At 48.5% G+C, this 23,145-nt stretch overlaps 14 protein-coding genes across 14 annotated transcripts; 9 read left to right on the top strand and 5 right to left on the bottom strand.

The window, feature by feature from the left end:
- The first annotated feature begins 1,073 nt into the window (after positions 1-1,073).
- On the top strand, positions 1,074-2,053 carry DEU56DRAFT_783447 (uncharacterized protein). Its single transcript, XM_041352158.1, has one exon. It carries the CDS (start codon positions 1,377-1,379, stop codon positions 1,890-1,892), a length of 516 nt encoding a protein of 171 aa, XP_041211965.1. The 5' UTR covers positions 1,074-1,376; the 3' UTR covers positions 1,893-2,053.
- A 710-nt stretch (positions 2,054-2,763) lies between these two features.
- On the bottom strand, positions 2,764-3,930 carry DEU56DRAFT_103833 (uncharacterized protein). The gene is made up of 5 exons (XM_041344572.1): positions 3,893-3,930; positions 3,616-3,834; positions 3,435-3,560; positions 3,296-3,379; positions 2,764-3,246 (listed from the first exon to the last, which is right to left on the bottom strand). Exons 1-5 carry the CDS (start codon positions 3,893-3,895, stop codon positions 2,845-2,847), a joined length of 834 nt encoding a protein of 277 aa, XP_041211964.1. The 5' UTR covers positions 3,896-3,930; the 3' UTR covers positions 2,764-2,844.
- Positions 3,931-3,993: 63 nt separating this feature from the next.
- Positions 3,994-4,964, top strand: DEU56DRAFT_103753 (60S ribosomal protein L18). The gene is made up of 5 exons (XM_041344570.1): positions 3,994-4,081; positions 4,140-4,226; positions 4,274-4,318; positions 4,375-4,752; positions 4,807-4,964. The coding sequence occupies exons 1-5, from the start codon at positions 4,079-4,081 to the stop codon at positions 4,852-4,854; spliced, it is 561 nt and encodes a 186-aa protein (XP_041211963.1). The 5' UTR covers positions 3,994-4,078; the 3' UTR covers positions 4,855-4,964.
- Positions 4,963-7,167, bottom strand: DEU56DRAFT_103804 (MBOAT, membrane-bound O-acyltransferase family-domain-containing protein). Its single transcript, XM_041344571.1, has 8 exons — positions 7,028-7,167; positions 6,739-6,965; positions 6,660-6,686; positions 6,476-6,602; positions 6,352-6,422; positions 6,045-6,299; positions 5,627-5,993; positions 4,963-5,578 (listed from the first exon to the last, which is right to left on the bottom strand). The coding sequence occupies exons 1-8, from the start codon at positions 7,085-7,087 to the stop codon at positions 5,141-5,143; spliced, it is 1,572 nt and encodes a 523-aa protein (XP_041211962.1). The 5' UTR covers positions 7,088-7,167; the 3' UTR covers positions 4,963-5,140.
- A 135-nt stretch (positions 7,168-7,302) lies between these two features.
- Positions 7,303-9,340, bottom strand: DEU56DRAFT_899295 (uncharacterized protein; the record flags this gene model as incomplete). The annotated part of the gene is made up of 5 exons (XM_041356481.1): positions 7,303-7,988; positions 8,038-8,253; positions 8,307-9,018; positions 9,093-9,172; positions 9,207-9,340. 5 exons carry the CDS (start codon positions 9,338-9,340, stop codon positions 7,367-7,369), a joined length of 1,764 nt encoding a protein of 587 aa, XP_041211961.1. The 3' UTR covers positions 7,303-7,366.
- A 125-nt stretch (positions 9,341-9,465) lies between these two features.
- DEU56DRAFT_783434 (uncharacterized protein) lies at positions 9,466-10,543 on the bottom strand. The gene is made up of 3 exons (XM_041352157.1): positions 10,303-10,543; positions 10,190-10,249; positions 9,466-10,139 (listed from the first exon to the last, which is right to left on the bottom strand). Exons 1-3 carry the CDS (start codon positions 10,313-10,315, stop codon positions 9,700-9,702), a joined length of 513 nt encoding a protein of 170 aa, XP_041211960.1. The 5' UTR covers positions 10,316-10,543; the 3' UTR covers positions 9,466-9,699.
- Positions 10,544-10,618: 75 nt separating this feature from the next.
- On the top strand, positions 10,619-12,487 carry DEU56DRAFT_783431 (WD40-repeat-containing domain protein). The gene is made up of 7 exons (XM_041352156.1): positions 10,619-10,992; positions 11,059-11,170; positions 11,223-11,523; positions 11,575-11,714; positions 11,764-11,884; positions 11,932-12,108; positions 12,167-12,487. The coding sequence occupies exons 1-7, from the start codon at positions 10,668-10,670 to the stop codon at positions 12,188-12,190; spliced, it is 1,200 nt and encodes a 399-aa protein (XP_041211959.1). The 5' UTR covers positions 10,619-10,667; the 3' UTR covers positions 12,191-12,487.
- A 194-nt stretch (positions 12,488-12,681) lies between these two features.
- Positions 12,682-13,634, top strand: DEU56DRAFT_103656 (uncharacterized protein). Its single transcript, XM_041344569.1, has 8 exons — positions 12,682-12,879; positions 12,930-12,986; positions 13,037-13,056; positions 13,111-13,164; positions 13,216-13,255; positions 13,306-13,340; positions 13,449-13,481; positions 13,530-13,634. Exons 1-8 carry the CDS (start codon positions 12,807-12,809, stop codon positions 13,560-13,562), a joined length of 345 nt encoding a protein of 114 aa, XP_041211958.1. The 5' UTR covers positions 12,682-12,806; the 3' UTR covers positions 13,563-13,634.
- On the top strand, positions 13,574-14,432 carry DEU56DRAFT_730464 (uncharacterized protein; the record flags this gene model as incomplete). Its single annotated transcript, XM_041348169.1, has 5 exons — positions 13,574-13,793; positions 13,851-14,028; positions 14,081-14,098; positions 14,154-14,225; positions 14,273-14,432. 5 exons carry the CDS (start codon positions 13,574-13,576, stop codon positions 14,430-14,432), a joined length of 648 nt encoding a protein of 215 aa, XP_041211957.1.
- A 399-nt stretch (positions 14,433-14,831) lies between these two features.
- DEU56DRAFT_783419 (uncharacterized protein) lies at positions 14,832-16,256 on the top strand. Its single transcript, XM_041352155.1, has 7 exons — positions 14,832-15,329; positions 15,388-15,531; positions 15,594-15,689; positions 15,748-15,767; positions 15,817-15,909; positions 15,965-16,059; positions 16,117-16,256. Exons 1-7 carry the CDS (start codon positions 15,269-15,271, stop codon positions 16,133-16,135), a joined length of 528 nt encoding a protein of 175 aa, XP_041211956.1. The 5' UTR covers positions 14,832-15,268; the 3' UTR covers positions 16,136-16,256.
- Positions 16,257-16,457: 201 nt separating this feature from the next.
- On the bottom strand, positions 16,458-17,359 carry DEU56DRAFT_869687 (uncharacterized protein; the record flags this gene model as incomplete). The annotated part of the gene is made up of 8 exons (XM_041355576.1): positions 16,458-16,496; positions 16,550-16,654; positions 16,713-16,807; positions 16,857-16,942; positions 16,994-17,092; positions 17,151-17,202; positions 17,256-17,294; positions 17,347-17,359. 8 exons carry the CDS (start codon positions 17,357-17,359, stop codon positions 16,458-16,460), a joined length of 528 nt encoding a protein of 175 aa, XP_041211955.1.
- Positions 17,360-17,429: 70 nt separating this feature from the next.
- On the top strand, positions 17,430-19,763 carry DEU56DRAFT_103499 (tRNA modification GTPase TrmE). The gene is made up of 8 exons (XM_041344568.1): positions 17,430-18,039; positions 18,092-18,333; positions 18,383-18,509; positions 18,558-18,701; positions 18,751-18,916; positions 18,967-19,266; positions 19,326-19,429; positions 19,490-19,763. The coding sequence occupies exons 1-8, from the start codon at positions 17,574-17,576 to the stop codon at positions 19,621-19,623; spliced, it is 1,683 nt and encodes a 560-aa protein (XP_041211954.1). The 5' UTR covers positions 17,430-17,573; the 3' UTR covers positions 19,624-19,763.
- A 756-nt stretch (positions 19,764-20,519) lies between these two features.
- Positions 20,520-21,202, top strand: DEU56DRAFT_881922 (protein-tyrosine phosphatase-like protein; the record flags this gene model as incomplete). Its single annotated transcript, XM_041356115.1, has 1 exon — positions 20,520-21,202. The coding sequence occupies one exon, from the start codon at positions 20,520-20,522 to the stop codon at positions 21,051-21,053; it is 534 nt and encodes a 177-aa protein (XP_041211953.1). The 3' UTR covers positions 21,054-21,202.
- A 1,121-nt stretch (positions 21,203-22,323) lies between these two features.
- On the top strand, positions 22,324-23,078 carry DEU56DRAFT_730504 (uncharacterized protein; the record flags this gene model as incomplete). The annotated part of the gene is made up of 3 exons (XM_041348172.1): positions 22,324-22,407; positions 22,482-22,531; positions 22,577-23,078. The coding sequence occupies 3 exons, from the start codon at positions 22,324-22,326 to the stop codon at positions 23,076-23,078; spliced, it is 636 nt and encodes a 211-aa protein (XP_041211952.1).
- Between the last annotated feature and the right edge of the window lie 67 nt (positions 23,079-23,145).

The raw sequence follows: 23,145 nt of genomic DNA, 5'->3' as shown, positions 1-23,145 counted from the left end.
GAATGTCAAGGATTAGGCCTGTTGAGGGTTAGGAACAAGAATGACGAGGTTTAGGAGCACTGCTGAGGTTTAGGATGTGTTTTGACTGCAAGTGTTGGCGCTGCGCGCCGTCAGGGTTAGGTACAAGATCCCGTTTAGGATTAGTTAGCGAGCGGTACTTGAATATCGAACACCAAACGACAACGACATTTTAGAATTGAGCATCCCTACTGGCACGTAATCTGGTCCTTTGCTCAGGTACAGGTCTTCCAACACGCTTTTTCTCGTTAGCGGCTAGCCGGGTAACACTGATTTAGCGATTGCACTCACGCCTTTACCAAGTAAGTCGTCAAGGAAATATTAGCGGCCGTCATGTTGTTGATTTCGTTCTCATCCTTTTGGTAACTCTTGATGAATAGCAGATTCCCTTTGTGTTGCACATATTTTCTTCTAGGTTGGACGATGTCCTCCATCAACGGATTTGGAGGAGGGGAGGTGCCTGCTCGATAAAGAGAGTGTACAGGTAATCTGGCTCTGTCTCTGCATTCGGAATGATGGGTATTGCCAGACCGCTCATAGCGGCGGATAAGCGCATGATGGTCTGACATGTGGCCGGAAGAGCAGATTTCGACCATGGACCCAGACAGATACGGGGTCTTACCGAGGAAATGCTGTGTGGTGAACGGCTCAGAATTCCGGGTAGCCAAGTCCTTCCAAGCTCAGAACTCCGTTTGTGGTGACTTGTTTTGGGCATGCTGTTATAAACTTCTGCCTGCAGATCACAGTCGAAGTGGAGACGTGAAACCAGACCAAACACATGAATAATGGGAGGATCCGATGGACCAAACAATGCGCGAACTCTAGGGGACATATCTAAGTTCTCCTTTGCACCTACTGATCTAAACAGCAGCCTGCTAAAGCACCACACGACAAAATACGCAAAGCCACTTACGATAAATTTCCTATAAAGCGGATTTCTCTGATTCCACTTTGATGGCCGATTTTAATTCGTGCGAGGCCCATTAGAGCTACATAGTACTACTAGTATTCAATACTATTAATACAGGGTTCGGCTGCATTTGCGACCATTTACATTATGACTGTTGCACTGCACACGGCCACAGACCCGGTTCAGCTCTCGGATTCAGAAACGTCGTTACAGTAAAGTAACATTATCGTTTTGCGTCCCAGGCTTTTTGGGTTTTAGTTTAAATAGGTTTGGTTTGTTGGCTGGCGGAATGCCACTGTCAAATCCTAGCTTATTTAAATGACAATTGATTCGGAAAGCAAAGCGTTTTAACATTCTCAAACCCACAATTCCTGCATTCAGGGAACTTTTGACTCCGTCCACCCTTCTTGGTGCGTCGGGCATCCGTCTCTAAAGCATAACTGGACTGATGCTAACCCGCAGCGCAGCATATCCTTCTGTTATCATCATCATCACCTGCCAGCTCCTCATGATGACACCCACCGTCGTACACATGCCTCTCGGTATCATTCACGTGACTCCAGAAACCGCTTTTCGGGTGGAGCACAGCGGTCAACTAGCTGTCGTGTATGAGTGCAAATTACAGGGGATCCCCTGCGGAATGTTTGTAGAGGGAACGTCCAACGCAGTGTCCGCCCACCTGCGAGGACACGGCATCACTGGTCCGGACAGCGCCAGCACAAGTTGCACATGGGGTGGCTGCTCCAAGATTATCACGAGGGGAGGTATGGCAAGACATATCCTTACTCACCTTGGTGTCAAGGTTCGCTGCACCGTGTGTGGAGTTGTGAAGTGTCGTCGCGATATCCTTCGCGCACACATGAGATCCTCAGAGCCATGTCATTTCGCATCTATCGATGTCGTCCATGGACCCGAAGGGCACGTCCTTTTCCCTACAGGTTGGACCGCTACCCATCAGGTCTAATGATCTCTGATATATCATCCTCACACGTTTTCTGGCACTGACACTGCTTTGTACTAGTTAGCACTTGTTGTATATATAGCGAGATTGTACGGTAGTATGTCATACGCACGAAAAGGTACCCAAGGGACGGGGATCTTCGAATCGGAGTTCAAGTTTAGCTGCCACGGCCCAATGATGAAATATGATGCAATGCCCATGCTGTGCTGACCGTGGCGTCAACGATGTGCCTGGGTGATTGAATGTGATTGACTAGTGCAAGCGGTACATTCTGATGGTCGATAATAACTCGAATCCGACGTAGTGACGAAACCTTTCGCTACGACGAGTTCGTGAGATTCCCGACAACGAAGCGCTGTATTTTATTAAACGCCTGCGCTAAATGCACATGGTGACTGCTTCTTGATTGATAATGCCATACAATGCCAAGCCTCCTGATAGAGCAATGCATCAGCGTCAAATATCGTTCAAGATGAGTGAACGTAAGTTTGGCTGAGCCTGGTTTGCGAAGCCTTCCACAAGCCTGCCAACATTCCCTTGGCTGCGCATGTTGAGCCGCTACTTGCACGACTGTTGTGCCTGACCTTTCTTGCAATCGCAATCGGGGACTTGCCACTCTTCATGGAATCGAAAGTTGATAGTGTAGAACAAAGTAGTAGAGCGATATGAAAAGCGGAACGGATACAGGCAAACAGTCGAGGATGAAATGAACTTTGAACTTGATTTTCTGTCTGAAATAGCGAACGCGGAAACCATGTCTTGCTTTCTTCAAGATAGGGAAGTAACGAGAACATTGCCAACTTGAGGCTTGCTGGAGGATGACCGCCATGAACCTCTTCAATCACTTGTGCTTGTACGAACGAGACCTCTTGTCCATGCTTTCGCCCATCGATAACTGAAACAAGGGACCACGACTGGCACACCTTCGAGATGATTTCCGCTGACAGCTGAACCTTCACCAACGACTACCGTTCTCAGCCTGGTTTGAGGAGCTTGCTGCACCAGTGCCTGAAGGACCATCAAATTCCTTACGAGGGCTGCTACCCCTAGGAGGACTCCTAGAGTAGCTCCCACGCCTCCTGTAATCAGGTGAGTAACGACGAGGGCTGCGACGATCACGATCGCGCCAATCACGGCTGTCACGACCATATGGGTCCCTATCCTTGTCGCGATCAGAACGACGGTAATCACGGTCACGATATGAGTCACGGTAAGAATCGCGGTGGGATGAGTCGCGGCCTGAGCCTGAGTAGGTATCCCTGGTCGAGCGACGATGTCCCATGTATTCGCCAGGGGTTGGTGCGTGCGGTCTGTCAGTGACAGAATAGTCAACTCGAATGCGTCGTCCATTCAGTTCCTGTGCAGAAGATAAGCTAGGAAAGCATACACATAAAGAAGGAACGTACGACTCCGTTGAGTTCCTGAATGCAGCGAGTAGCTTCTTCGGTGCCGGACATCCTGATGAAGCCGAAGCCACGAGAACGGTCGGACTGAAAACACGTTGTCGTGGGTTAGGGTAACAAAATGCATATAAAACCACCGTACCCTTTGGTCGTAAACAATTGTGACTTTTTCGACTCTTCCGAAGCGAGAGAATTCCTCATCCAAATCCCGCTCTTGTGTCCTGATACTTAATCCAAAGACTCCCAACACTTGGGAGGGGTTGGGCGCCTTCTTTGCTCCATGAGCGCTTTGCAAAACTCAACGGGGAACACGTAGAACGTACAATTGGAGCATGTGTCGGCTTTTTGGGAGCTGGAGACCTGCGCTTTTGAACAGGACTACGGTAACCGGCGCTGCGGGCTCCAGGACTTCTAGAACGAGAACGACCGCGCGTAGGAGCGGCGTCCCGGTCTCTAGTTTCTGAGGCGGCAGCGGGTGCTGGTGCATTGTACGCATCAGAGTAAGGGTCCACTGAAGGAGCAGTTGGTTCTCCGTATTGATCCTAACAAAAAGGCAAAAAAATTACAAAAAGTCGTCTAAACACTGAAAATGTGGCGCACCATGGCAGTTCAAGTTGAAGAAAAATTTGGCGTTATTTGTCCTTTGTTTGTCTCAGGCTGCGAATTCAATTTCAACTTTCGGGAATTGCCGAGTATCAAACCTTATTTACTTGTGCTGCACAGTTCCTCAAGCCTCCGTTACTGTCTGTACACCGTCCCCGAACAGCACAAATCGGCAAGATCAAGATGGTGAGCTCGTCGTCTCAAACAGCGCCCAGACAGTATGCTGAAATGTGCCTCCCACTAGGGTATCGACCTCAAGGCACACCACGTCAAGAAGGCCCAGCGGACGGCCCCCAAAAGCGAGGATCCTTACCTCCTTTTGCTCGTCAAAGTATGTGTGTTCAGTTTGCTTAGAAACTCGATCTTGACGTCCTTCAGCTCTACAGATTTTTAGCGCGCCGTACGGACTCGAGTTTCAACAAGGTTGAACAAATTTGAGTGTAGTTTAGGCGTTTGACTGAAGCATGGTTTTTACTCAGGCTATCCTCCATCGCCTCTTCCTTTCCAAAATCAACCGTCCCCCCCTCTCTTTGTCAAGAATTGTTAAAGAGACCGCTGCCACTCCCGATCGCGACTCAAAAGTTATCGTGGTCGTTGGCATTGTCACCGATGACGTTCGTCTCACTGAGGTGCCAAAACTCTCAGTCGCTGCTCTGCGCTTCACACGCGCAGCAAAGGAACGCATTCTCAATGCTGGTGGTGAGGCATTGACGCTGGATCAGCTCGCGCTTCGCGCACCGACAGGGTCTGACACTGTATTGCTCCGGGGAAAGAGAAACACTCGCGAGGCTGTCAAGCACTTTGGCATGGGTCCCCACAAGAACAAGAAGCCTTACACCATCTCCAAGGGTCGCAAAGTACGTGTTAAGCGGAATTTTAAGATGCATTGATATCTAACATATTACCTTTAGTTCGAGCGTGCCCGTGGTCGCCGAAAGTCTCGTGGCTTCAAAGTATAAGAAGCTCACAAAATATTCATTGGTACCAGCACGGAAGGCGTCACAATTTCTGTGTGGTCACATATGCATTATGGGTATACTACGAACCATCATCTTTTCATCTTTTGAGCTCTGTATGCCCCACCTATGCATTGCCTATGTTCGAGCGTACGTCTCTGTTAGGAAGGCCCTGCTTCAGAAATGCGATATTTAGGACTGAAATATGATCCAGAAGTCCGAGACGGTATTTGATTGAATATAGGTATCAATTGCCGGTATCCGTCCATAAGTACCCAAGCTTGGCCCATTACTTCATCCTCTTCTGCAATTCCTTCAATTCCTCTGCCACATCATCTAGAGGTGGTGGCATAACGTGAGATTCCGGCGTTACGACCTTGTCAGCGACTTTTCCTTCCTTCTTCTGTAGAGCTTTCAAGAACTTGGAACCGCCAAGCCAGAAGAAAGCAAGTGTTGAGCCAATCATCCAAAAGCCATACCAATGGAGCCTACGCCAAGCCTCGATAGAATCGGTAAAGGTGAGCAGCATGAACGGTGCTGCCACGTAGTTGAGAATGAGGATGCTGACGAAAGTTCCAGTCCAATCGTAAATGAGTTTGATGGTTGTCGTGGGTGCTCCTGGAGGGGGGAGAATCAAAGGACGTAGGTTGGCACGGCAGAGGCGGCCTGCGGTAGTGATGAATCCACCGAAGAAGAAAGTCAGGTAGTAACCTGTTGCGATGCCATGCTACAAGATGATCAGCACAGGTCACACGTAGCAATCCCAAGCACCTACCCAGAAGGCGCTCGTGGCAAAAGTTAACATGCTGCTGCTGAACCCGGGCTTCTTCCCTTTGGGAGTTACACGTTTGTATATACATTCCCTCAGCCAGATGTTCGTATTGATATTCCATGAATCAAGAAGGACCTTAAAGTTCGAAGGGAGCTCGATCTCGAGGACTTTGACGTTGGCGGCACCTTCCCATGTGGATTCGCCTGACGGGCCATATCCAGTGAACCCTAATCCAGTCAGGATACTCGCGCCCTGGTCGCCTATGTTAGCATTGCGTCTACGACAGGACATGAACCGCACCTCTGTGAGCGTCCAAATCGCATAGTACTTAGACCGCTCAATGAATCCAGAAAATTGGAAATATGCCATCCTTCACCCAAACAAGTCAACAAAGCACCACATAGAGTGGAGAAAGGCGAACCTATAGATGAATCCTTGGGTCATGAACCACGGAGTGATCACGATGCCGTAGTAGAACGAGGGACTCAAAACCACGAAGATTCCCAAGAAGACTAAACCAGTCAGCATTTTGCGGTATGCAACTCGCTTTCTGCCGTCTGGAATGGACCTTGTTGAAGTGGGACTGCGCTTGCCTTCGAAGAGTGATTCATCGATCAAGGACATGTATGACGCATAGTCAAGATATGGCCCGACTAGAACACCCGGGAAATAAAAGCTGTCCAAGAAATTCGTCATCCGAAAGCATAGACACATTAAATAAGACTCACGAATAACCAAGAAACTCGAGCAGTGTGGGATAATTTGTGATACGCTTTTGTAATTGCCATTTGTCTAGATTCTGAATTTGCGTAAATCAAAATTTAGGAGTTTTTGGCGGGCAGTAGGGCTTACTTCAGGAGCCGTTCTACCATCCCAGACGTTCCATGCAAAAGTTGTAAGTTTCATAGTCAGCACCATTTGCGGGCCTGTCACTTCAAACGTTTCATAGCTTAGGTTGTAAAATGCCCGTATGATGTGGCTTGGAACGGACATATATCAGCCTTCCGTCCAAACACGTCTTACTTAAATCCCTTACTTGACTGTGAGATGGCCCATGACGAAGCTGAAGAAAGTCCAGTGAGCGCACGTTTTCTGAATTTAGAGGGCAAACATACGTGAAAACAATCCACGGCATGTTAGGGCCTTTTACATTAGCTGCAATGTAATACGTTCCAAGAACACTCCCCAATAGCTGGCCAAAACCCCATGACAGGTTCAAAACTGGTATGAAAAAGAAAACCGAGACGAGCAGATTGAAGAGATGCTTTAGATTGGGTTGAGATGCTGGTATACGAATAAAGAGACTGCCGAGGGGGCATGCTATTAGTAGACATGAAATGAGCTGGCAAAAAAATTCCAGTCGAGTTAGCTCTATATGTCCCATGATAAAAGAGTGCTCCCAACCTTTATCTGGTCCACGGATGAACCGATGGCGGATGCGAGAGGTACAAAGAGCGCATCCATGACTAGCAGTAGCGGCCACAAGCTGGAAAGGCAAGAACCGATAGCTTTTGCAGTGGGGCCAAGTAGGGCCAAGTGCTTACTGTAGCAATGATAGAAAGACCCTAAAACGGAGTCCTTTCTATATATATGTACTGCATGTATTCCCACGCCGATGTCCAGCAAGTACTGATGTTACTACAAGTGTGCACTGCCACTGTACTGTCCACGGCACAACCGTCAAGTTGAACCAACACATCTACCAAATGGACCAAAGGGTTGGGAATATCTGTCTAACACCACCTAACTCCTACGTGCCTCATCCAATAGAGCCCTCGAACGCTCACTACCAGCGTGAAAGACCGGTGATGATTTTTCCGTTGCGTCTGATGTCGACGTGTCAGGTGGGGGAGGCCTCCCGTGATAATGACCAGTCGGAGAAAAGTATGACGAATGAATAGAAGTCCCAGCATTCGAGGGAATGGGAGCAAGAAAATTCAACTCCGAGTTGTCAGTCGTGTGCAGCGTACTGAGGCTTTCGCCGAATATCGCAAAGTGGTTGTTCGGTGCAGGCTCACTTGTCTGTGAAGTAACTGCGAAAGAACCATCCGCAAAAGGGTCCGAGAGCACCTCACTCATCGGCAACGAACTGTCCCCTTGGGAGCGGCATCTTGATCGCCAATGAGATACCCTTTCCACAAGTGGGGGAGTAGGAGTGTTTCCTCTCAGCGTAGCTGGTGTCGCGACCAGTGGAGCTGGGTCTCTCAGCAACCACTCTTGGTAGTCACGGTTCTCATGATCTGACAGTGGAGGCTGTGGGAGTAACCCAGCCCGCCGCCGCCGCCGCCGCCATTTGTAGATTATTACGCCAAGGGCGACAAGAAAAACCACCGCAAAAACAAGTCCCAATATCAGGGAAAGATGACTTCAAAGAGAATAAGAACTTGTCAGACTAGACATGTGCAAAGGCTCACCTGGACTCAGATGTAGACGGAGCAGATGCAACAGTTCCGGTGGACGAAGGTTGGACACTCGCAAGACTAATGCTCCCCAATGTCATTGTTGTTAGATAAGTATGCCCCCCGGATGTCCATTCGGAGGTGATGGTCATCATCACCACCGAAGACTGTGAAATGAGCACATGCGGTCCTTTGGTGATATCTGGTGAAACTGGAGTGGTCGAAGTGCCACTGAATTAAACTTGAACATCAACTGCATATCGATCCTGGTTTCTGAAGCGTACCTCACAATTGCTGTGGTTGGTGTTGCAGTTGTAAGGAGAGTGGTGGCGTCCTGCTCGCTTGGCGTATAATATGACGTAACTACTGTTGTGGGAGCATCTGGGACCGGCGTATCTGTGGATGAACCATGACCAGGTGGTGGTCCGCTACTGTGACTCTGGGTTGTCTTGGTTTCTTCCCCCTTACTACCTTTAGAGTCAGTGGCAAGGGTTGCGGATGGTGCGGCAGTAAATGAAGAAGATGTATCCTCATCAGAATTACCGTCAGTAGAACTGTCTTCATTCCTTCGCATGGCCGCAATGCGTGACACGGCACGGCTCCTGCTGGTCGCAAACGGGGATGACGAAGACGACGATGTTGGGGTTGTAGGTGGACCCAACAGAGATGGCAACGAAATCAACATGTCGTTATTGTTGGGATTATGGGTGAAAAGGGGGAGTTGGGAAGGTCTATCGAAAAGCGCATGACCAGTGGACGAAATGGCCATAGCCACGACAGGTTGAGGAAAAGTGACTCCAGGGGCTCGTGACGAGGAAGGGAGTCGATATTCCCCTGAGATGGTCCCCGAGGACGATGATAAGAAATACGAGTCAGATCCAGATCCAGCAACAGCTTCTGTCTTGCCCGAATAGCGAAGTGGGGAGAAAAATGAATGCTGTGGACTAGCCGAAGGAGCGAGTGGGTAGCTTATAGGCGATGGCAAATACCATCGTACTTTATAGGATGTTGTGGAACACAGCTGTAACACGGGAAGCGAACGTGAGTAAGGCACAATAATTACGACACACGAGGCATATTTGGGAACTGGCTGAATGGAACTTTGTCCGCGTTCTGCTTTTCACCGAGGTTGGCTACTCCAGATGCGCGACTGTTAGGGTGCGGTGTCAAGAGCTTCAACTTACAGGAGAAATAGCTTACTGCGAGACAACGCGAAAGTATCGATAAATCGATTGAGGGCACTGGCAGCAGCCCTGGAGCGAACTCTAAAATGATGTGACGAATTAACGCGGATGGTATTGGTTGTTGATACAAGCATGGGAATCCAACTGGACAGGTGTCGAACCCACACGAGATCATATAGTCAGGGGTGTCGCAGACCTGACGTCGCTGTGTATGAAATGGCCCAGATGGTGAGTACTGAATACGAAGTCAAGTGCTTACTGTTTAGTTGTCACGACGCAGGGAAGGACTCCAGCCAAAAACATTTCAACTTCCACAACCAGATAAATATAAACGAAAATTTTTAATGGGACTGTAAACAAGTAAGTTAGCTCGGTCAAAGATAACTTTGATATGTGACTGTCAGTAGATGCATGGGAAGTTGGGAACATGGTAAAGAACAAAAATTGCATAGACTTTGTATCAATATCTATATACTGATAAATGGTGAGCCATCTATCGATGAGCTGGCTGTGAAAAATCTTCGATTATGAAACTTCGCGTGTCTCCGGCTATTGGTCCACTCCAGAAAGATTTAAAATCCAAGGCAAGCGAGTCCCAAAAGGAAGTTTGGGCCTGATGATAATTCGCTTTGAACGACGCGATGTTATCAGAGGATGTGATGAAATCGAAGTGTGGGCGACGAACGGCAAGGTGAACCAGAAGATGACAGATCAGAATGAAGAGAATGAGGGAAATGATGATAGCACTTCGAGCCTTCAGGGGTAGCTGTGGCTGGAAAGGAGAATACTCGGAGATGCGATCACGAAAGGTGGGCTTAGGGGGTGGTTTTAAGAATGCTATGTAGTACTCAGGTGCGTCGGCGGCTGGAGATGATGGGGTCACAATGATCGCTGGCAATGGAGACTTTTCCGTAGCCAGCGGAAGAGACAAATCTGCAGTGATTTAATTAATGTTGCAACTTGAGACATGCATTCACACGCACCCAAAGGCGCAGGAATCAGGTTGTAGTCGAGACGCTGAGGGAGACGGTGGATACGAGGAGCTGTGTGATGTGTTGGGTCTTCGCATGCGAGATCCAAGTGACTAAAGACTCACCCCGGCGAGTCATGTTGAAGGTGGGAGTAGACTAGAAAGCAATGAAGTGGAATGCTTATTCTTGGTCTGGGCGAATAGATTCTCAGGTTTGGGAATCTTTGCTAGAGAATATGTGGGTAACGATAAAACGAACGTGGATTGAAAAGAGCGTGGGTGTTTTAGAAAAAGTCGAAGAAGCTGCGGTGGGTGCGCAGGCTCCAGAGGCTCTATGCGCTTGCAAGGTGGTGGTAAAGAAATAAAGATATGATGATGACGAGGGAAAGTTCGTAGTGAGGCTAGATAATCTGCTGACCTGCTGACGTAATCGACGGAGTGGCTGCCAATCTCTCCCACTGAGTGCCACCGTCTGAACTTAGAGTCCAGTTATGTCGTTACTCGAGTCTCCTTCATTTGAGACAATAGCTTCAGCAATAAAGTCCACTAGTCACCCGGATGGAAGCTATGTCCTTGCATTGACATCGTTGGGAGATTACTATGTTTCTTCTGCTTCTGCCCCGTCAAATGCAATTCATCTTTTTGACAAGTCATCCTTGCAACGCGTCCAGACCCTTAAAGGTCACGAAATTGCTACCACGGCCTTGCGAACAGTAAGAGGCCTCGGGGGTTCCGATCGGCATATGCTTCTATCTGCTGGAAAGGATGGCTGCGTAATTGGCTGGGATGAACGTTCTGGTGCTCCAAGCATAAAAAGTATGTTTTCATACTTTACCGCTGGACCTTCACGTTTGACAACTCAAGAGTGCTGTTGGTGACTAGTGACGACATCTGGGAGATCTCGTACCGTTTTGTCTTGTGATGCTTCTCATGATGGCTTGACCGTCGCTGCTGGGACGGACCTACAGAAGGAGGACGCCTTTATACTCTACTGGTAGGTCCTACTTTTCTTCAAATAAGCTGTGAACTTCAATATGAAATCAAAGGGACCCTCGAAAGCCAGCTGTACCATTCCGTGTTCACGGCTCAACGCATTCGGACGACATTACTGCAGTGCACTTTCTGAAAAATAGCCCGTCGCCAACGTCTGGACAGATCCTGCTATCCGCTTCCACTGATGGCCTGGTTAGCACATCGAATTCTGCGGAAGATGATGAGGATGAAGCAGTACTGAACGTTGGAAGTTGGGGTTGTAGCATATCTCAAGCAGGATGGATCCGCGGTTCGTCGACTAATCGTGTCTGGGCTGCAAGCGATATGGAGACATTCAGTTGCTGGTCAAATGAGGTATGTTTCACCCGCGCATCGATGACTTATATCTCATGATGCCGCACAAAGCTTGACATGTTGCAGAACTGTGACATTCGCCACCCATCCGTTCATAGTTATGGGCGAACCTGGGTCACCGACTATCTGATAACGTGTCACAATACAAACCGATCTGACAGCAACCTCGCCGTATTTGTTGGTTCGAACGAGTATGTACCATAGTGTGGTCGTGACCTCCGATGTAACATTTCCGCTTAGGGGTGATGTGGCCCTCCTCTCAAGCTTAGATGTGGCAGACTCATCTGCGCCATGGACAATAAATTCGGTATGGGCCAAGGGCCACACTGGAGTGGTCCGTTCAGTCCTCTGGGATGACAATGTACGTTTTCTCGGTAAGGCGATATCTATTGCTTACCTGCAACACAGCATGAAATTCTCGTCACGGGAGGCGAGGATTCAAAAATAAATACATGGCGTTGCCCCATTTCCGGATATTCTTCGGTCGATAAGTCTGCGCGAGATGAAAGTGCAATGGATAGTATGGGCTCCGCTATTTTCAAAAGAGAACGAGATGACGACATGGATATCAGCGAGAGCGAACCGGTAAGGATGTTCCATTATCTGTGACCTCGCCGCGCTTGCTCATCTTGGACTGCCTTAGGATGGTAAAAAAATAAAGCGGTGATCGTGAACTTGAAATAGTGGCGGAGCGGGGACTTGGTTGTCGTTGAAGCAGTGTCGATCGGCTGTCAACCGATTAACAAAGGCACATGTGCCTACTGCTCGTATCTGCCCCCTCAAAAAAATATGCGACCATTTTCAGCCTAACTTACAAGACCTGAGATGGCATTCTCAGCATTTGCTTACATTATGCGGCGTCCCTGCTCAGGGTCCCTGACGCATGTCACAGCCAATCAGTTTTTCGATCGCTGCAAGTATCGTACACTTCCAAAATTCGCACAGCGAACTCCATCAAGGTCCCCGACGGGCACTTTTCCAAAGTCGTATTTTGTGTGTTTGATTGAAAGCACTGTCCCGGGATGCCGGTGACCTGCCTCGAGGACTCGGCAACGAACAACATTAGTCAAGCTTCATGAATTTCCTGCCGGCAATTTTGAAGTTTTTGGAGCGAGAACTTCAGAACCCACTACGTAATCGGGTCCGTTTTATCCTATACTACATGGCATCCAACCGGATTGGGGCTGCGATCAAGCAGTGACCACATATGTTCGCCTCGCGGCTGAGCGCTCAGTCTGAGCCTTTGTTTTTCGCATATCAAGTCTTAAAGCTGCTTCTTCTTCATGCCATGCTATGAATATTTTCGGCCGCTCATGTTGGACACCACCTTGATTTCACTGTTGGCTCGCCGAGCTCGTTGGTGACTATGACTTGTTTCTTCGACGATTTACTAATGTCTGTATCAGTGAATATTGGAAAACAATCACGAACTGCGGCGCTGGCACTTCTCATATATGAACACAGTAAGGATTTCAATCGATGATGTTACTTGCTGACTCTCACTTTCTGGTAGTCATTACCATCGAGGACGAGGTAAATTGTTGATCTGATTGCAGTGACTGCAGCTGTTAACATGCGAGTTGGCAGGTTGATCTCATCTGGTTGAGGAGGAAAAGTTGGGTGACATATCTCTATCATTTTGTGAGTTTGCATGATATAGAAGAATGTACTACATGCTAATGTGCTCCCGAGAACCGCTGGCTTCCAGCGTTATGGCTTACATTTGACATGAGTGAGTGGGAAATATTGATCACTGGTGGTTCTGTTGACTAGCATTCCAAGTACGACAAAGCCCAACAAAAGTGGTGTCATCCAAAGTAACTCTTCTAATACACCCTTCCACCATCTTGCGCTAACCATTCGTCAAGACGTATGTTCATGTTACTACACGAAATCCCCGGGGTTAATTTCATCCATTGGCCTAGTTGTGTCACTTACATGTTGTGCAACAATATCATGTAAGTCGTGGGTCACTTTCCCTTGCTATCTCACTCATGCTTTGACAGTGCACTCCTTATGACCATCTCTGTTCAAAGTAAGTATACAACCCATGCACAATTGTTGCCCATTGAACCTTCATTTGCACCAGCAATCCTGCAGCTTAGAGGGAGTTCTGCGGTTTCATACAAAAAATCAACAACTAACCTCCTTCAAGGTGTGGGCGATTTATGACCGAAGCCGCAGGGTACTCTCTTGGATGATTGTCCTGAGTATAATCGAGGTCGCAGCGATGGCGCTTCTCATTGTCTTGACAATCGCCCGCGTGGAAAGTGAGTCTGGCGATCTCCACTGTAGAATTTAGGTGTAACTTAATGAACTGCTGCCAGAATTTCCGGTAGTTTCTACTCCAGCGGGGTGTCTTTTTGAGGGTATTGCCCCTCTCTCTGCGATCTTTTGGACGCCAGCGCTGGTCATTGAACCTATCATTTGCATTCTCGTCCTCAAGAAAGTTTTTATGGACCGACACCAACGCAGTGAACTTGCAATGTTCCTGGCTCGCGATAGGTTGGCAGTTTTTTATCTTTACAGTAATAGAAATTGCTGACAACCATTCAAGTTTATTATACTTTCTCATGTACGTCCGTCAGCTTCTAGGGTGGTTGTATCATTAGCCGATCATTCGTCCACAGAATATTCATGGAGCTCGTCGCGTCAACCATTGTCTGGGCACGGTTTCCCTTGTATATCGACCTTTTCATGCCGTAAGTCTGGCTCACTGTGTGCTACAACGTCTAAAATAAATTGACAGATGGTCTGTCGCTTTGCCGTCCTTGCTCTGCAACCGTCTTCTGCTCACCATGAGAGGGCGCTTTGCCAGAGAGTCTGAGCCTGTGCGTTCCTCATTGTTGATTGAACTCGCGACTATCCGAACCAGCGCGGATTCATCGAGAATGCCAGATGAAGAGTAAAAGTTGATGTGCGCGTTTGTATACCCCAAGCACGAATTCATTTTGTATGATCTTTCTGTTTACACGGGCATTTATTGTTGTAACATAGTGGGTTAGCACGTACGGGCGCACAGTGTGCGTTGTTGTGAGTTTATTCTTTGTATTGGTCTTGGTCATAAAAAAAATTGCCAGTCTTGCCAAGTCGATCGTCCAGATGTTCTTACGACCCGTGATGTCCTGGATCCGACCTTCCCAACTTGTCTGCCAGTACTAGGGATAAAAGAGTATCTAGGGCGTCATTACGTACTATTTCTGGTCCAAGCCCGATATAACTTGCTTTGGATTCTTATCTGCTCATCAATGCCAATGTCAAGATCCAATATGCAATTTTCAGCCGAACTAACTCTCAGTGAACGATGTAGGTCACAAGCATATATTTATATGAAGGGGTACCAAATGGTGAGTCGCCATCTATTGAAATGTTCAGAAAAAACCCTTAACGAGTCACATGAACCACGCCGCCATCAGCGGCGGACACAATGGTTCTAGGCTGTCCCCATCGGATGAGGTGGGACTTGGTGCCCAAGATCCGAGAGCGAATACACAAGGCGCTGCGATGTTTCCGGTCAGAAACCGCCGTGCAGCATGGAATGCACGTCACAAGAACCCAAGCGAGTTACGCGAGGCAGATCATGAGAAGACTCAGACATCCATTCCGTCTTTGAACTAAGCCTTATGATCACCCCACGGGCTTGCTACCCCACACTGAGAATTTCCAAATGCTAGACAACGTATAAAAGTTAACTTATCGGTCATGCTGCCAGCTTCTAACTCCTCTTTGTTTCGAACTCTGCGACATGCAATTCCTTCGGTTTGCCTTTACAGCAGTGCTGGCTGCTGTCGCAGTTGAAGCTTCCTGTGCGTAACTGTTATGAGGCGATTGTGGATAGATGTTGATTCATCTGGCTTCATCTAGCATTTACATGCAAGAACAAGGCCGTCATCTCATCTTCTTTCATCGGGCAGAACTCAGATGTCCAGGTCGATACGGTAACCTGCTCGAATGTCGTTGGCAAGCGCGATCTTGAAGCGCGCCAGACGAATGTCTGCGCCGCAACCTGTGCGTTGTGTTCAATACCCTTGTCTTCTGGACTTTCCGAAGCTTTTCTCATCGGGTTCAAGGTACTACCAACTGCTTTACTCCATCCGGTGGTGGTCCAAACCCTAACGATTGTCAAGTCATCTCGGATGCTCTCTTGTATGATAGTCAGAATATCGGTGAATAGAGCTCGTGTATCTCTCTTTCGGGTTTCTTCTGATGGCATGCGATCTCCAGGAGCACTTTTTAATATTGCAGTACGTTGAACGAGGTATCTTGATGAACTAAGCTGATGCTTTGAAGTAGAGTGGAACCACTATCTATATGCAGTACTCCACTTGCCAGACGTTCTTCGTGAACCAGGCCAGCTACAACGAGACGTACTGCAGAACCAACTGGGTAAGACTTCTCGTGAGACGTACTTGGTTTTAGTGTCTGACTTTCGACCGTGTAGGCTAACGTCGTCGAATATGTTGCATTCAACTGTCAGTCAACACAGAATGCTCATGGCGGCAATTGTGTCCCTCCTGATCAGACCTGGTTTGTCCAGTGAGTTGTTGTTGTGACTAGTAGCTTGCCTGATTGGACTAATCAAAAACCTTCCAGAGTGCAGACAGCACCCTGAAACTGGGTTGTAAAAACCTTGTTTACGGGTTAAAATTTAGTCATGCTTGTGCTTTATTTATCTGTCCTCGGGCGATTCTCATGAATTACATATACGCTTTAGACCAGTGTCGTGTGTGCTGTGTGTCGGTTCCAGCGGCTATCACGTACCGTGATTGTGTTATGGTATTCTGAGACTGGCTTATACTCTACAACAAAAGGCGATACTACATGTAAGTTGCCACTATATGATGAATGGATAATGATGCAACAGACGAGCATGATGGTCAACATATACACAGCGAGGTATGAGGGGACGTGGATGTCCATCGGTGTCGAAGTTGTCAGAAGAGGTCTTCAAGCGTCATCTGCTTGACAATGTCCTAGGGGTGAAAAGGCTCAGCATCAGCAGTGAAGCTAGAGGAATGTCTCCAACCGTGTTTGACACCATCTGGGCGAACTCTTCGAAGCTGAGTTTCCCATCACGATCTAGATCGCCCTCCATGATCGTCTTGTCGACAATCTGCTGCAGTTGTTGATCCTGCGTGAAAGAAGATATTACCAAATGTTCCAAAATCATTGGGTAAGCACAGACAGACCTTGAGATTATTCCCGACCATCATTTTCAATACCAGAAACAGCTCTCCGTTGGAAATGAACCCATCTCGATCCACATCATAAACCTTGAATGCGACTTTATCACAATGTGAGGCCGTGCTGATGAACCAAAAGGGGAGACGCACATCGTAGCTTCTCTTCTCGCCCTCCTCGACTACTAAATGCGCTCAAACCACCCACAAACTCCTGGAAGTCCACAGTCCCTCCTCCACTGCGCAAGAACTGAGTCGGCCAAATAGCCATCTAAAATCTGACAACGCACTCTTCGTCAAAGATTGCAATCATCCTTGAGGCTAATGGGTTGGTAGCTATTTGTGGTATTTGCAGAAATTCTTCGCGATCTATGGAGCCCGAGCCGTCACTGTATATGCATTCTGAGATCGGAAGCAATGATGGCCAATTGGAGAGATGATATAGACCTGTCTAGCTTCATAAAGCGTTTCTTCAATCTTTCCAGCTCAGCGGATGTGACTGCACAGCACAATCAAATAAGCATCACAAAGAGCAGAGGACGCAGAACGCACAGTTGGACCGCTTCTGCATGTCCTCCATAAACTGTGATGCTGTCCATCGCGGGATGAGTGGAAGATGAATGCGCTATGGAAAGATACGAACGTGTTTGACCCATGGTTTCTATAGCAGGGCAACCTCAAGCAGATATGTGGTTGTATAACTGGATGACAAGAGAGGGAGTATAGGCGGTTTCGTTAGATCCTTGTGCTCAGCCGATGATAGGTAAGGGCAAGCTGTAGTCGTGAGAAATTACGATAAGTCTTTGTAGCACGCGTCTATAACATCATACTGGTCGCGACTGGCGGCGAGCTGGAACTCGAGGGCAGTGAATGTTGCGGCTATGGCGAGCCAGTATTCAGAAAGCTGTGGAGGACTCACGGACACAGCGGAGGGTCCAATTTCGGGAAACTAACTCCCTGCTGATGCCAATTGCATCGGTTGTTCTACATAGAAATTCCCCCTGGAACTGCAGATTACACCGCCTCAACAGGTCATCCTCGCGGTTTCATGCTACTGGGTATGCCAGTCGTAATCATACAACTCTTTCCGCGAAGTCTGAGCCAACGCTCTCTGATGCGCAGCGTAGAACTATATACGCGCTCTCCACTCCACCTGGGAAAGCAGGTATTGCTGTCATTCGGGTTTCTGGACCCGACACCCTTGATGTCTGGCGACGAGTGACGCGCAAAACGAAATCTGGAGACACACCGACACCATGGATGTTCCAGCGCAGGCACGTTGTCGACCCAGAGACCGAAGAGAAACTCGATGACAGCTTGACCGTCTTCTTCAAGGGTGAGTTCTGTTTATTTGCTGTAGGTTGCAGAAAATTGATGATTTGCATTAGGTCCAAAATCGTTTACTACGGAAGATACTCTCGAGCTTCACATCCACTCTGGGCGCGCAGTGCTTTCTGCAGTGTTACGTGCACTTGGCAAACTACCATATTGTCGGCCTGCCGCCCCAGGCGAGTTTACGAGACGCGCCTTTGAGGGTGGCCGACTTGATCTCACCCAAGTCGAGGGCCTGCGCGACCTGATAGATGCTGAAACAGAAGCACAACGAAGGGTTGCTGCCAGTGGAGCTGAGGTAGGAGTCATTGCTGCCTGATTTTAGAACTTACCCCAAACGTTTCTAGGGGACTGCGAGAGCGCGGTATGCAGCACTAAGGTCACAGATACTGGAATGCCTTGTTTTCGTTGAAGGTTTCATTGATTTTGGCGAGGATGTGGACGAACTCGGTCAGGAGGCGATGATTAGAGAAGGCAGGTCCTTCACAGGCTCAGTCGCAATTTTGTCTGAAGTGGTATTAGCTCATGTTCGTGCATCGAATATCATCAGCTGCATTCGATCCCACCTAGATGACAATCGGCGTGGGGAGATTCTGCGTTCAGGAATAAAACTTGCGATATTCGGACCCCCGAATGCTGGCAAGAGTAGCTTATTCAATTTTCTTGGTATGTACTCGACACTCTTTGAGACCTTGATTCGAACCTTTGGTTGTAGCCCAGCGTGATGCGGCTATTACATCACCCATTGCAGGAACTACGCGAGACGTCCTCACGCTCACTTTGGATATTGGCGGTTTTCCAGTTGTTCTGAGCGACACTGCTGGCTTGCGAAAAACATTGGACACTGTAGAGCAAGCAGGGGTGGGCCGTGCAGGCAACGCGTACGTGCAAGTCATAATACACCATATTGTTTTCTTAACCATTCGCTCAGTGTCAAGGAGGCTGATCTGTCTCTTTGTGTTCTATCCCTCCCTGATGTGTTGTCCTCTTTGGACAATGCTCTGGTTCGAATTCCGGATGAGGTTAAGGGCTACCTGAAACCAGATACCCTTTTCTTGTTGAACAAGTCTGACTCCATCGCGAGCCTCCCTCCCAAGCAGTCCCTCACTTTTATGGAATATGACGATGGCTGTGATAACGGTAAACGACCTCAGTTCTGGACGGTGAGCCTTCGCACATCCGAGGGCACTCAATCGTTCTTGAATGGTCTCGCGGAGGTTTTACGAGCAAGGTACTTTATATACGTCAAATATCTACCGGCTGGATGGTCATACTGACCTTTCTTGCCAGATACACAGATGGTTTCGATTACACAAGTCCTCTCATCACGCATGCTCGCCATAGGGATTTCCTTGAACAAGCCGTCATACACTTGGAGGAGTTCATTGCCTTCTGTAAGTACATCCGATGCGCCCCCACTGATGCATCTTACCTATGTCCGCTCTACCTCACAGCTCCTTCGCAAGTGGATATCGCCGCGGAGTCCCTACGTTATGCAGCTCGTGCGATTGGTTCTGTTTCTGGACTAGATGTTGGCGTGGAGGAAGTTTTGGGCGGAATATTCAGCTCGTTTTGCGTTGGCAAATGACTGTTAATCCTATGTGATGCCACTGTCAATGCATGATGTTCCCCGACTCGTAGAGATCCGTCTTGACCAATCCCAGCCAAGTGGTTACGAACAATATTCGTCTTGGATGATGTAGGTTTCCAACTTGCCGACAATGTGCCTTTCTGTTATCACGCCTGGACATTCACTCATGGCCACGACAGTTCCTCAGGGGCCCATCTTGACCAGTCTTAACCGAGTCTCTTATTGCGGGTCTGGAACCTGCTCAACATTTTTTTCCCTGTCACTACGCCTTGGACATTCACTCATGGATGGATCTCTCAAGGTCTATTTTAAGTGGTCGTAGCCAAGTCACAGTGGTGTCTTGACAGATTGGAATCAATTCCTTCTTAGGTGGTGCAGATTCGAAACCTGCTCACAAACAGTCCGTTTCTCTTATCACGCCTTGCTCGTTTGCTCGTGGACAGTTCCTCGGAGGTCCATATCAACTTGGTCTTGGCCAAAGTTGGTATGAAAAACAACATATTTGAAATCTGTCACTGTGCAGGTTCGAAACCTGTCGACAACAGGTTTTCAATCGGAACGCACTGATGGTTCCTCGGAGGTCATCTTAACTGGTCTTAGCCAAGTGGTTACCGCAACAGAATCAAAATCTGTGTATAGATCCTTGGAGGCGCATCTTAACTAAGCCAAGAATTGCGCCGAATCCCCCTTTTTATGTGAGTCTGTCCATGACAAGGAATTCACCTTCACGTCTCGCGAGGACGATCTCATAAACATATTTATCCCCGTGCCCCACTGCGATACCTGGCCGTCACTAGTACTGACTCGATTACTAATTTACGTAGGTTTTCCTTCCGAAGTGCCAGCTCGGCAACTTACTGTCTCACCGTGTCACCACCTCTGTCATCCTCAAAATGAGCGACCAGTCAGTGCGGAGGCACAGCAAAAATAATGCTGCAGTATTGGCAGTTCCACCTTACATCTTCCTTGGACCTTATACGTCCGCGTCAAGATCTTTCATTGATTCAGTAGGTATTACCCACATCATCAGCATCGGCAGGGCGCCTGTTTGTCCCAACCACCCTCATGTCCAATACCACCGCCTGCAACTCTTGGACAAGGATGCGTCCTCTATTTATACAGCCATTGATAGAGCCAACCAGGTCATCACTGATGCTAGGAACAATGGAGGGAAGGTTCTCGTCCACTGCGTCGCGGGGGTGTCTCGCTCTCCGACGATCATCGCAGCCTACCTTATCTCGAGATGCTCTGTGTCACTGAAGGATGCACTTGGGCTGCTTGTGCGCGCGAGGCCTGCGGTGTGCCCGAGACAAGGATTTATCGCGCAATTAAAGGACTTAGAAATAAGGGCGAGGGGGTGTTGTTCACTCGATGTGGACGTTCTTCCTGGTTCGAAGGAGGCACGTTTGGCGCTCCTTGCGGGTTGAACGCTGATTGGTGACTGTATGTTCTTAAATGCACCTGCAGGGCCATAGCCTTAACGACACACTTTAGGGTGAAACATGTCCCAGCTTCGTCATGCAGCGCCAAATGATACTGAGCTCAGCCAAGTGTGCTTATACTCGCTCCATGCAGCTATTTGCATATCTCACTGACATGCGTTAATCGCTCGTCAGGTTGACAGTTCCCGACTACGCTTGCGAAGAGAAAATGTTCTTCAAGTTCATCCCATGAGAAAGTACGTACGACTATGTGGTACATAGTTAGTGCTTATCTTGTTTCTTCGGTGTTCAATTGCAATAAGATTTACGACACTGAATTAGGGAACGTAGATAGTCACATCAGGGGCCTAATTAGGCCTCGGCGCCGGCCAGAGCGAAGCGCTTCCGCTAGAACCATCGGAACGTAGGTCGTAACTTCATGAGGAATTCATTGGTAGAACGTTTTCATTGTTGCAGGAGAAACGGAATGTGATGGATACTCCCGTGGATAAAGTGGGATAAGGAAGACGGCCCGCGTTTCTGCTCAGAAATCTAAGAGCGGGAAGCTGCCGCCTACCGCCGCTGAGCTGAGCGAATTAGGCAACGCGAGCAATCTAGCTTTCATAGATCTGGAGATGGACGCACAGGAAGACACACACCAAAGGGACAGCCAAGAATAAACAAGACGGCCATTGCCCAGTCCGCGGGAAATAATGTTTATTAGTTCCTGGGGGATTCAAAATGGGGGAACAGCCTTGTGAGGAGTCCAACGTGCCGGGTATCCCAGCACCGTGTACGCGAAAATGAGAAACAACGTACCGAGCATACGCACCAGAACTTCAGAAGGGCTGCAAGGTTGAGTAAATGCCGAGCATAGTGCACAAGAGAAGATTAATTTCCCGTACGTCTAACTCCGGGCAACAAAAAAAGGAGCATGTCACTTGGCGTGGTGCCTGCGAAGGAGAATGATCTCACGAAATTGCGAAAAGGTTCCTCCTAGGGGACAAGTTGTACATACACGTTAGGGTTGTCTGAGAGGAACATTACCATATATGCGGAGCCTTGCAGAGCACTTTGTGATATGATTCTGGAACGGAGCATGACGGGTAAGTTAAGGATGACGGACCGGAAGAACCCGAAGGATTGGTTACCCTTGTATGGAATTAGTGACACGTGGTTTGGAATTAATGATTTATACTCCTGACAAGGCTCTGCATGACGGCTCTGTTCATCTCTCCTCCGTTGCCTTCCGCCACACCACCAAAGTCGCTTCACCATGAGCATGTCTGTAGATGACCTCGTAGCCTCACTCAATGCAAATCACATTGGTCAAGAGGCTATTGACCTTGCAGCTCTTCAGGTACGCTATACAAACCTTATTCCCCCTGCCCCACAGTTGCTTATCTGGCCCTGTCATGCCGCCACAATTTCCAGGCGCAGCTCGCGCAAACGCTATTCGCGCATCAAATTTCACCCTCTTGTGCGTCTTCTAGCTCGCCCCACTCGTATGGAAATGCGAGTGCGAGTAGGTATGACCCTGCACACGTGCAACACTGCACCACCCCTACGACGCGCACCCCTTCTTCATCTATCTCGTGGCCTGCCGGCTATATGCCCATAGAACTCACTCAGAAGAAGCGCAGCAACAGTATCGTCTGTCCGCGCTCCCGTCGACCGAGCGTCGACGAGGGATGGTATGACCCGGACGAGTTGGATGAGGAACGCATGGTTGAGGACATGATAGCGCCGTCCACCCCTCAGTCCCCAAAAACCTTCATCTGGGGTTACACAGGCTTGAAAGCTGCACCAACCCCCGCGCCTACGCCTATCACGATGGTCGGCACGCCGGTTGAATCGCAAACTCTATTTACCACCACAGATCCATTTTATCTACAAGTCTCTCAAGCAAATGCGACTCCACAACCTCCTTCATCCTTTTTCACTAATGCGGGCCACCCATCTAATCACTCGCCCTTTGTGAGGAGCAATTGGGAGAGTGCCCCTACCCAATCCGCTGCTTGGGATCGCTGAGCTCCGGGAATGCGTTCAAGCTTTCCCCTGTCTCTTGAACATCACCTGAACAAATGTCCCCATGATC

This window comes from Suillus clintonianus (genome assembly GCF_016758775.1).
Source record: "Suillus clintonianus strain FC179 chromosome Unknown DEU56scaffold_13, whole genome shotgun sequence".
Classification (NCBI taxonomy): domain Eukaryota; kingdom Fungi; phylum Basidiomycota; class Agaricomycetes; order Boletales; family Suillaceae; genus Suillus; species Suillus clintonianus.
The sequence above is the reverse complement of the archived record's forward strand: the minus strand, read 5'-3'. Positions and strand labels throughout refer to the sequence as shown.